Source organism: Sinocyclocheilus anshuiensis, unplaced genomic scaffold (genome assembly GCF_001515605.1).
Source record: "Sinocyclocheilus anshuiensis isolate Anshui unplaced genomic scaffold, SAMN03320099.WGS_v1.1 scaffold1063, whole genome shotgun sequence".
In the NCBI taxonomy this organism is placed as follows: Eukaryota; Metazoa; Chordata; class Actinopteri; order Cypriniformes; family Cyprinidae; genus Sinocyclocheilus; species Sinocyclocheilus anshuiensis.
Genome location: NW_015547679.1, coordinates 86423 through 98870, shown reverse-complemented (window position 1 = coordinate 98870; position 12448 = coordinate 86423). Strand labels below are relative to the sequence as shown.

General features: G+C 35.5%; 1 protein-coding gene across 4 annotated transcripts in view; it reads right to left on the bottom strand.

The window, feature by feature from the left end:
- LOC107703088 (trimethyllysine dioxygenase, mitochondrial-like) overlaps nucleotides 1-8548 on the bottom strand; it is a 13929-nt gene extending 5381 nt beyond the window's left edge. For 2 of the 4 annotated variants that reach the window (XM_016505607.1, XM_016505610.1), the window contains exons 1-4: nucleotides 8345-8548; nucleotides 8056-8246; nucleotides 7082-7258; nucleotides 2763-3042 (exon numbers count right to left, since the gene is read on the bottom strand). In XM_016505607.1, coding sequence (XP_016361093.1) covers nucleotides 2763-3042; nucleotides 7082-7258; nucleotides 8056-8246; nucleotides 8345-8457 — 761 coding nt within the window. In that variant the 5' untranslated portion in view covers nucleotides 8458-8548. The remainder of the gene's footprint in view (nucleotides 1-2762; nucleotides 3043-7081; nucleotides 7259-8055; nucleotides 8247-8344) is intronic. The other 2 variants (XM_016505608.1, XM_016505609.1) reach the window with 2 other exon arrangements.
- Between the last annotated feature and the right edge of the window lie 3900 nt (nucleotides 8549-12448).

Genomic DNA, 12448 nt, shown 5'->3' with positions numbered 1-12448 from the left:
AGCCGTTCACACAGAACGCATATTTCACGCATTTTCTAGAGGGACATCTATCAGCGTTGCACTCGCGTCTCGCACAAGAGAGCCGCATGTTTAGAAAGCCATGTAAAATTCATGTTAGTTCAACTTTTAAAAAACATGTCTAAAGACGTTATGGCGGTTTCCCCCATCCCACTGTATCTCATGTTTTTAAATGAAGAAAGTAGCCTACTCTTTGTGACTGGTTTTCGGTCCTTTGTATTAAACTATACATACATACATGCATGCTGTTTTTTTTCTAATTGTTTAAGCAACTTTATTAATTATATATGGTTTATAAACATTATTTTAAACATTATGCACTTTTTTTCAAAAAGTTGTTATTTTGTTACGCTTTGAAGAAACGTGCATAGTATTTTGTGGCCTCAGGAGAGAAGCCAAAAGCTTTTTTCCCCCCTAACTGACATTATGCCTTTTAAATTCGAATATAATTCGAATTTTGATAATATTTAAATGGAAAATTCGAATTTAGTTTTTCAGTCATTTTGACAGCCCTATCACATTCCACATTTTTCTTGACTATCATGCAGCCCAAACTGCAACAATCTTCTATTTGTCTAAACGCAACACTAAAACGGAAAAGGATTGGTGGTCCTGAATTTTAATTTGTTCAAAAGACACAAATTCTCATATTTTACATTGATGGAGAACCTCTCTTCACTCTCTGCCTTGAAACTCTTTTAGTTGCAGCTATTTTAGTTGCTGTCTCTTCCCAAAAAGTCCAGTCTGCTCTGATTGGTCAACTGCTTAGAGCATGTATGTAATGCCCCTTTCCATAACTAAGGCTTCATGAGCAGCTGTAAACAGTATTATATCTTTGGTAACTTTGGCATTGCTATTGTAAGTCCATATATGTTTTTTTTTTAATAAAACAGCATCTCCTCAAAATAGTGAAATCACTCAGCCAACTGTTTTTTGAGGGCAGGCCAAAACAGCCAGTGGACAGGCATCAGAGCTGTCAAAAATACCAGTACATTGGTACCAAAACAATACTTAAATTTTGAAAATGTAACAATACCAGCCTCAAATGCTCCTGTACATATTTGTGTGAGATCTCTATGAAGAGCATCCAAGGTTTCTATTTACAAAGTTTTTGCAGTGTTGAGCTTTGTAGCCAATCACATACATGTCTGTCATGCATGTGACTGCAATGGCCAATCAGAGGCTTTTAAGTCAAAATCCACTCAATACGCCAGAGTTTGTTCAGCATCATTTCCATATAACAAAGTATAAACACAACGTAAATAAGTCAATGTGCAGTAGACAGATTTTTTGATTATAACGGGAGTCTTCACTCAGTCAGTGAACATGCGCCGCGGCTAAACTGAACTGATATCAGCTTCACTGATTATAAAGGAAGTGCTCTTTGCTCACTTTCTGTATATAACATTCATAATTTGAATTATTGAATCATTTTCAAGCTGCTACGTACACACTGCAAAGTTTCACGAATGATAACCATATTGAAATGCAGGCCTGAATCTGAAATTGCTTGGATTAAGTTTTGCAATTTAGTTTAGCCTTTTTGAAGGCTACATGTTTTAATGTATTATTTACTTATAATTATTAACAGCATTAATAATTAAATTACACTTATTTAATTTCCAAATAAATAAAAAAATATGAAAATAAAATAATGACAATAGTTTTTGCTATGGTACTGAAATTGGTACCGGTATTGGTACTGATTACTGTAACTTTGGTAACATGACAACACTAGCAGGCATTATGCCGTTATGTAACATGTAGCTTTCTGCTGGAGAGATGAACTCCCTTTGGCGTGGACTTTATGCTTTGTATCTTGTATATTGCACGTCATTTACATGCACATACAGCAATATTACACAATAAAAGATCAAATCAAAAAAGCATAATAGGTGCCCTTTAAAGAGATCTTCTCTAACAACACAGGAAAAGAATGGACACTGCTTGACTAATTATCCAGCGGTAGCTCATTAGTCGCTGGCAATGTAAAAATAATTCCTGTGTCTGGGTTCCTGACTTCAAAAGGCACCTGCCGACCAACCCAATTTGAGAAACAATTACTTTTTCCTTTTTATTCATTTAAGTAGCAGCAGCACTAAAGCAGCAGCTTTCTGAAAAACTTTGGTTCACACAAAAATGAAATCACTATTGTGATTTACTCAACCTCATGTTATGCCAAACCTGTATGATGTGTTCAATGTGTTCTGGTTTGGTTAAGTTCTGTTCCTGTGTCATGTGCTCCCTGACCTAGTTTCCTAGTGTGTGACAGTTTGTTCCCTTAATTACTGATGTCGTTCACCTGTTGTTCTATTAGCTTACTCATAAGTCTTCTCTGTTATTGAAGCCCTATGTTTCCGTAACTTGGATTGTATTGTGTGAATGACTAACGTGGTTGTTATCTAAGTTTATCTCCAACAATCTCTTAAGTTTTCCTGTGTGGATTATAATAAAACTGTCCTAGTTTCTATCTCCTTCATCGTGCTTCTCTACAACCGCAGACGCGTTACAAGATGCTTGCTTCCATACAATGCACTAGTCTAGCTCCAGGTGTAATGAAAAAGCATAATAAAACCAGCATATGCGTTTGTGTACTATATTCCTAGTTGTCTGTGGTTTTTACAAAAGTTAAAAAATGCTGGATGACATGAAGATGAGTAAATGATTACAGACGATCTATTCCATTAAATCATCTATCAAAACAAGTTTGCAGGATTTAATTGCCGCTACACACTAGCCCTGACCTGATGAGGCTCACTCTTTGGGTCGCTGTTTCAGTAGCTTCTAGGGTTGGTGGGGCGCCTTCGACGAAGGCAATTCCATAAAGCAGGAAGTTGCTGAGGAAGTTCTTCAGCTCCTCGTCGCAGCTCATGAACTTGTCCCAACTGGCAGAAGGCACCTTAGCGCTGGAGTAGATATCTGCGTTCCACAGGATTCGAGGTTGCATGGCACTTCTCTTCTGGCCCTCATAGCTGTTTTGGGCCAGCCATGTTAGGTTGTACCGCGTCATGTGACCATCTGGCCCTGGAGGGGATCACAGACAAGGTGGAAATTACTTCATTAGGAGGTAACTATGATCAGTGAGTTAAAATTTCATTGGTTTTTATCAGTGGAGGATGTTACTAGTTTAGTGATGAGTCCATCAGGGTCTCTGGGGTTGAGCTCAATCAACAAAAATTAATTCGTACTTTTTCCATTTACAAAAAAAAAAATTCTGGGTTACAGTGAGGCACTTACAGTAGAAGTGAATGGGGGCAAAATGTACTCAGTTTCAATAGTGTAGCCAACACCATAAATGTGTGAAAAAATTTCTTACTAACTTTTTCTGTGTAAAGTTACATCCAATTTTACAACTTCACTGCCACTGTAACACAAGAAACCCTAAAGTAGCTCGAAATGCTTATTTAAACAGCTTTACAACACCAAAAATACATTTTTCAAGTTTTCACAGAAGGTTTAATGTTAAGTTTAACTTCCACTGAATCTGACTCATAAATGTAAAGTTAAATTGATGCCGGTCTTTTAAGATGGATTCCAAGAGCTTTAGGACTGCAAAATACAGCAATATTTCAAAACAATAATTTCCTTACAAATGATTTGTTATCCTTTTACACACTGTCTTACTAACATAATGAAAATGGAATCTTTTTATTTATTCCATGAACTTGTATTCCTCATATCAGATAATATTTACCATAAGTATTTTTTACCATATGCTATGTATTTAAATACACTTTGCATTAGTTTATAGAAGTGGCAGCTAATAATATATATTATAAAATATATTATAATTATAAAAGCCCGAGAGAAATTTAGAAATGTATCTTACCTGATGCTGATATTAAAATGGTCAGTCTTAACACTGTGATTTGATTCTCCTTAATTAATTTTATTACTTTTTCAAGTCCATATTGAAAGGTTAGATTAGTGTGTGCAAAAAAAAAACAGTAGCTTTTAAAAACACAAGGAGAAGACGTTCACATTCGGACGGGATTAAATTTATCAGGGGAAGGTGATTTGCTGTGCCATTTTTACAGAGGTTAGGTGAGAAAAACACAGACTTGACAGATTCAGACTGGATTAAAATCTCAAAGCACACACATTTCTCTAACGTCCTCTGGGAAAACTAGTCCTGTCCAAACAGGGCTTTAAAAATGAAATTTGATTTTCTGAAAAGCTGCTTTTAAACCATATGGATTGTGAAAAGAGCTGTACAAATAAAAATGCTAACACTTTAGTATACACTGTAAAAAATGACCGTGAATTTAACGGTAAAAGGTGGTTATCAGTGTATTACAAAGGTACAAAACAGATTTCAGTACTTCAATAGGTTGGTATATTAACATTATATCAGTTAATGAAATTACGGTATTTAACTCTAAATTTAAGTTAAAACCGTAAAACCTAAAACGTTGCTACCGTATTTTTTTACAGTAAAATTCCAGAAACCACAGCTGCCGGTTTTTTACCGTATATTTTACGGAGTTTTTTTTACAGTGTAGGGACCAATTCTCACTAACTAGTAACTAGTTACTTATCAGCATACATATTACTAGCATTTTGGCTGTTTATTAGTACTTATAAAGCACATATTAATGCCTTATTCTGCATGACCATATTCTAGATCATTTAATCCACCCCATACCTAAACTAACAACTACCTTACTAACTATTAATAAGCATTAGGAGTTTATTGAGGCAAAAGTCATAGTTAATAGTGAGAATTGGTCCCCAAACTAAAATGTGACCATAAAAATTATTTGACAAGATAAAAATGTTTAATGCAAGAGCTACTGTACTGAGTGCAGTGCTAATTTTTCTTTGGTATAATGGGAACTGAATTGTGCACACAGTAATATTAAGATTATATAAATGTTTTAAGAAAGTAAACTGGGCCCATTTTGATTTCATGTCAACTTAAAAAAGGGAAACTGATGATAAAAAACTAACGTCAGGGCACTTAGCAGTTAACACCGCTTCACACCAAATCTTTCACCAGTCGACTGACACAATCCTGGGCCAAAGTAACACAGACACAAAGTCATGAGAAAGTGAGGACTGCTGTTACTATGTAACTAACTGTAAAAATAATGTAATGCGGTCTGTAAAGTGAATCTCACAGATGTTGTCGGCTGAGTTTCGTAAGAGTCAAAGGTTTGTCTGTCTTTCTCACAGAGTCTTATCTTTACTTAGGAAAGAGATATCCATCTTTGTTTTGGAAGAGTGTTAAACTTATCTTAGCACAATAGGACCACAATCTCTGAGGAGAGAAACACGAAGACACAGTTAAAGTCGGATTATCTTCCAATCCCAACATTAAGCAATCTTGCAGAAAACAGTGAACATTTTGTATTGGTGACACGTTTAATGATTTTGTTTTGTTTCCCGTACAAATCCATTTTGAAAGGATGTTTACCAGGAAATGAGGGACAGGGAATTAATAAAGGTGTGCCAACAAATCAGACAAGTCAGATAAACAAAGAATTAAAAATCGCATGAACGCCAATCTCATCCTAAAAGGGTTAGCTCACCAAAAAAATGAAAATGGCTGGTGCATCTAATTTTAAAGGCTGTGCATTTGTCAGCTGCATATGTTAATTGCAAAAAAGTAGCCATTACATTTCAAAGAAACAACAATATTACACAAGGAATAACAGCCGAGTTTATAATGGTTACTTTTGGAAAATGAGACATCCTCGATTACATATGCAGCCGACAATCTCTGAAGGGTGCGGCCTTTGAAAATGAGACACAGCTGTTGTCATTAATTTGAAACATCTTCCTTACTGTTTTTAACAGCAGCTCATAGTGATCAAGTCTGTCAAGCTGCAAAAAAAGACAACAACAACAATTGGAACTAATCCATATTTGTCAGTAAAGACCTGGTGAGAATATTGGCGTAAGATTTAGATTATCAGTGAATAATAACAAAATGTTGGTCTTAGGGTGTGAAATTAACTTTTTCACTCACCAGCCAATTTGGCTACTACATTTTTAAGTTACCGGCCATTCATAACTTCTACTAGCCAAAATAAATAAATAAATGAATAAATAAAACGGATATAAACCAAATGAACTACGTCACAGCTCATATTTTACACAACTACGTCATATTTAAATATATTTATTATAAAATCTGAATTTCATATCATTCCAGGGTGTCTGTAGGATTTTTAAAATCAAATTTAAGACCTTTTTAAGACCTGCACAAACAAAATTTATACCATATATACAGTTCAGTTACAGGTTTTCACACAAGCAAAACGGTTTCAGCACACATTTCAACCATTTTTTAAGAAAAGAGATGAGTCAGAAGTATCAATTATTATTACATTAATTTAAACAATTATTATATTAATTTAACAACATATAAATATATCTTAATGTCTTAATTGTTTAGATGTTTAAAATGCATTAGCATTAGCTTCTTGTCGATCCACCGGTTCATATTTACAGTGTGTTTGCTGGGTCGATTTTCGCAATGGTCTGCACAAAAACAGCTGAAACAAACAAATTCATCCTCTGCCACCAGGAGGCGCTTTTGGAGCGGCAGATTATAGCCGTTTCCACGGTAACGGAGTTTGATGGCTCACAAGTTCAGTATTGGGCTAAATCTGCTGGCTTACATTAACTTCCACAAAAATTTAAAGAGTGAAGAAAAGTAACCCGCCAACATAGGCTAGTGATTTGACAACGTTACCCGCCACAGTTGACTTTTACCCGCATTTGGCAGGTTGGCAGGTGTTAATTTCAAACCCTGGTTGGTCTGTTCCCTACAAAAAGCCATGCACATGAGCCATGGGCTACTTTTATAATAATAGAAAAGGGAGACAAAATAACGGAATAGCTAAACAAAATAGCAAAACGTTGACTATGAGCTACTTTTATGGTGGATTTCAGTTCTTTTTGGTCCTTGAATGTGAGTAAATAATGGCAGAATGTTCATTTCATTTGGTGAGCTCTCCCTTTAAGGTAGTTTCCCGGGCACATATTTAGTGGTACCCTTCAACTGAAGTGCTTCTGATTTACAGTTGAATTGGATTAAGCCTCGTTCTGCACTTACATGTCAGGAAGAGGTTGTTTTCATCCACTCTGCTCTTTAAAGGCCTGATGTTCAGATCAATGCTGGCAGTGTCCAGGTTACGCTGGTTTGTTTTTGAGTTGTAGCATGAAGCCGAGCGGCAGTGATCTCGCAGCCAAACGTAGTCAAAGTGCATTACAAGACCACCATAGTTGAGCTCTGCAGAAATATATTAATTAATTACACTCGTTTAAAATCATTCTTTTTTTTTTAACCACTTATACTCCGCGATATTAACGCAATATTAACTCTTGCTTAATAACCACTTAAACTTACTGTTTATTATGGCATGTAATAATTTAATATATGAGGTCCATCAATAAATTCTGTAATGATGCACATATATCAGTGTAAATAATGTGGATATAGTAGTGATAGCAGCCAGGCTGATTAATCAACCATTTTAGTGAATTTTGAATAAATAGTGTAAAATAAAATAATCAAAATATAAATTCAAATATATTTGAGTATCATGAGTAATGTTATCATTGCTATCATAAGTAATATAATTTAATCAGCCATTAAATAAAGAAAAATATAATAATATTTTTTTTTCTAAAACAAAACTTGTTAGATCTAGTGTTATTTTAGTATCATTGAGATACTTTAATCGTTTTTTATATTTTGAATTAGATTTGATTTAAAGGTTTAGTTATTTTGTTATGACATTTTTATTAGTTTTCATTGTTTTTAAATGTCTATGCAGATTTTTTTATTAATTTTTATTTCAGTTATAGTTATTTTAGTACATCATGTTAAACTAAATGAAAATAAGAAATGTTGCCTTGTTAACTAGCAATAATAAAATAAGTTTAAGTTTGTTTTTACAGTTTTAGTTAACTAGAATAACCCTGGTTTGATCACTGTATCTATCTATAATTCTTTGGTTGAGATATAAAATGATCCTTGGCATCCTTGGTAAATATTCAGTAATTTTGAAAGCCACAGTCTCTCACCCAGGCAGTCAGGCAGCAGCTGATAGTTGCATGAAGATGAATGGGTTGCAGTGTGCTGTAATCTCTTGCTCTGAGAACTGGCTCCCAAACACTTTAAACCTTGGTTCAAGTGCACATATCTGGCCAACATCCTTATCAATGCCATAGTGACCTGCAAAGAGAGAAACCCCCGTGCACATAACGCACTAATCCTAAAACAATGCAGCCAAATGCACTCACATATTATCTGGATAACAATACAGCTTGTAACAAAGTAATATAGTGTATCAAATTCTGCATGTACGCTTACTTGCAGCGCGCGAGTCGATCCGGAACTTCAAGCTCCTGTGTGCGGTTTTGACAAGTGTGAAACTTCACTTCGCGTCTGTTTCTTAAAGAGCTGACATATAAAATCGTTAACATTAATCATTGAACTTGAGCTTTATCCCCGCCATTGCGTCTGTGTGTTCATGTGGTGTCCACGCAAGCGCTCAAACCCGCCTATTCTACTATGTTGAAGACCTGCTTAATATTCATGAGCCAGAGCTGCGCCATTGGAGGTTACCGAGCAACGGTAGCATCACGTAATTAATATTAATAAGGCTTCACCATGAAGCTTACCACGTAACGTCACTTCGAATGTATTCATATTAATAAGCCAAGTCTTTACCATAGTATGATTCAGTTTTAGGGGTTTATGTTCAATATAAAATATGTATGCATATTCTTACATTTATTTACCAGGTTACAGGTTTATTAAACGCCATTTACTTTACACTATCGACATTAAAACGATATTCATTTTATAACATTAACATTTTAAACATTTTCATATCACTTCAAAAATAATAATACAGTAATAATCATCCGTAAATAAATGTAAATAAAAGCCACTTTCACATTTCTTCCTCACAACTTACTAGTATGTTGCTAGTTGTTTTATTTCTAACTTGTTAATAGGCCTACTTGCTCATTAAATACTAGTACTTTCACATTTTTCGGTAGATAGTACACTAGAAAGCACTAGGTAGTAGTAGTAATAATAATAATAATAACTGTTGAACAATAACAATCTCTCTCTCGCTCTCAAAGGTAAAGTATAGCGTGGCTACTGACACCTGGTGGTGTAAATCTGAAACAGTAACACTGCAGAAAGAACAAGCAGCATAGAAATAAAGAAATTCAATGAAATGGTGTGTTATGTTTTTATGTAAACTCAGGTAAGTATGTAGGTGTTTGAAGACGTAGTCTATTATTAGGTACTTTTTAAAATATTATTTTGATGCATGGTAAAGTGAAATTTAACTGTATCTGTGAGCTTTCAACACCATAATACATAAATTAATTAGTTATATAATTGTTATAAATTGATGATTATTTCCTTATGGTATAGTGCCTTTAAATTGATTACTATTAAAAATGACGTCATCAGAGAAGGAATTTTCAGTGCATTTAGTTGCACGGATTAATTGCTCACCTCAAGACTAGCAATGTGCGCTAACAATGTAAACAGTGTACATTTTGATTTCATAAGGACTTTAAAAAGAACAGTCAAATGTTTCCAAGAACAATTATAGGTAATTAACTGACAAAAGTCAGAGTTTTGACAAAATAAACGTATAAAATTCACATAGATGGTTGAGTATAATGAATAGTATATGCCATGTAATTTGGACAATTATTGAGATGCACTCTAAAAAAAATAATTCAGGGGACCCGTTACCACAACTTGGTTGCAAGTTCAAAAATTGTAATTTATTCACTTATATTAAACCTCAACATTATTTCGATTACATATATTGCCATAAACATCAGTGCATTGCCTGGCCTCACAAATGCTCTGGGCAAAAATTTCTACAGAAACACTCCAAAATTGTGGAAAGCCTTCCCAGAAGACTAGAAGCTGTTGTAGGGACCAACCCCATATCAATGTCTATGTATTTAGAATGCAATGTCATGTGTTGGTGTAATGATCAGGTGTCCCCTTTTGTCCATATAGACTTATTGTGATTGCTTGAAAACTAAAACGCATTAAAAACAAACAAATAATATATGTTTGGTTTCCCCATATCCTGTTTCCGAGGCACCCTGACACTAGGCTACACCTTTTGGACGTGTCATTTATCCTCCATACCTCATCTTTATTACTGCGCGTTCATGGTGACCTGAGCGTGATAAGTCAAATGAGAGGCAAAATTATTTCATACTAAACAAGAATCAAAGTAAACAAAAAGCACTATTATTATAAAAATAATTTGAGTTTATTGGGTATAAGTATATATTTACAAAAAAATTATTTTATGTGTGTTGCGTTTACATTTAAGTCAAGTCACCTTTATTTCGTGTCCTCATCGATACGTGGGAAGTGGTCCTGACACGATGATCGTCGTCGCGGGCGATGTGCTGCTTACCGTCTCTATCAGGCTCCTGAAGTCCCTCTTCAGTGTCTCCGTCTGCCGCAGCTTGGTGTCGTTAGCCCCCCGCGTGAAGCACGACCGCTCCGGTGCTCTCATCGCCCTTCAGGATCGCGGGTATCTGCGCAGAAACATCGAGAACACGAGCACCAGGGAAACAGGGAAATCAGGTGACTGTCATGTGATGAACTGATTGTTTAAATGGATTTTGAGTGTGTTTGTAGTTTGACACCCTGATGAAGGCTTGTTAGCCGCAACGAGCACTTGAAAGTTGTTTTTAATGTAAAGCCATGGGAATAAAGGCTTTTTATTTTTTTACACTACATTTTAGAGTGCCTTGGCTTATGAGTTTTTTAACTATGTTTTCTTCTCTTATCAGTTGTGTACATCAGGGTTTTATCTTAAATCTAATGTATTTAAATTAATGTTTACTGCATTATTTCAGTATCATGTGCGTCACCGTGATGGTGTTTAGTGTTTGTGTGAATGACACTGTGCACCTTCTATATATATATAAGTATTGCCCTCCTCAACTTGTTTAAAGCTGTTTGGGATGAGCTTTGATTCATCATGTGACTTTCTCATAACCACCTGTTTTTGATGGTTATCAGTGCATTACAATGGTTCAAAACAGATATTAGTCCTTCAATATGTTGGTTTATTAACATTACATCAGTTAATGAAATACGTATTTATAGTGAATTTAAGTTAAGTCTGTAAAACCTAAAATGTTGCAACTATATTTTTTACGGTGAAGTTCTGGTAACCACAGCTGCCTGTATTTTACGGTAAATGTCAAATTTTTTTTACAGTGTAGTCTTTTTAAAAGTAGCAGTGGCTCGAACAGACTTCATGTATCATCTCCGCTTAAAAAGATGCATTCTAATCCTGTTTACACTTAATAAGCGTGCTCTCTAGTGGGTTTGTCCTTATGAGCTTTGGAGAACCTAACAATCCTGGATCATGACAAATCGTCAACAGTAAAATCTGAATAACTGAGTAATCCACATATACGGGGCCCAGGACTAAGAAACACACAGCCTCGGTAGGTTTCAGCCTTCCGACTGAGAAACACTCACGTATTAAGCTGCGGTCACACAACGGATGCTGCAACAACAAACACTCTATACAAACAAATATAACAAATCTCATTTATGTACAAAAATTGTAAGAGGGTTCAAAAAGAGGGGGCTCAGGTCAAAACAATAAACAACCTAACTAGTTAAGGGAGAAACTAACTAAACTACAAAAGAAAAGAAAACAAAATACAGCAAAAATAACGCACTTACAAACATAAACAAGAGAAAATAAGATCAAAAAGAAAATGAGACCCCCTCTCTACTAACCCCTTTGCAAATTAACAATATAAACTAATTAAAGATTTAGAAACAAAAAGGTGTACAAACATTGTCCTTGTTGTAGAGATTTCAGTTACAACAACAAAAGGATTAAAGGGGTCATATGATGCGATTTAAATTTTTCCTTTCTCTTTGGAGTGTTACAAGCTCTTGGTGCATAAAAAAGATCTGTAAAGTTGCAAAGACTAAAGTCTCAAATCCAAAGAGATATTCTTTATAAAAGTTAAGAGTCAACCACGCCTACCTAAAACGGCTCGTTTAAACACGCCCCCACATGTCTACGTCACGATGTGGGAAGATTTGCATAACACCGCCCAAATGTTCTCGCAAAGAAAGAAGGCGTAACTTTTATTCTCGCTGTAGTATTGTTGCCGCCGCCGCCATGTCGTGAAGGCACTGTGTGCTTCGTTGTGAAAGCGAAACTACTTTGTTTGGTCTTCCAAAAGAGGACGATATCTGCTTCGTCATGCCTGGAGCTGATCCGTGCTGGTCGCTGAGGAAATATTTCAACTTTGCTCTGTGGATCGCCGAATCGGCTTTCACCGTGGACGAAGCGGAGTCCAGCCCGGGGTCGTCACATGTGGTTGCCGCAGGCATCACAATATGGTAAGAGACGTAACATTTCCGTCACACGCTTGAGGA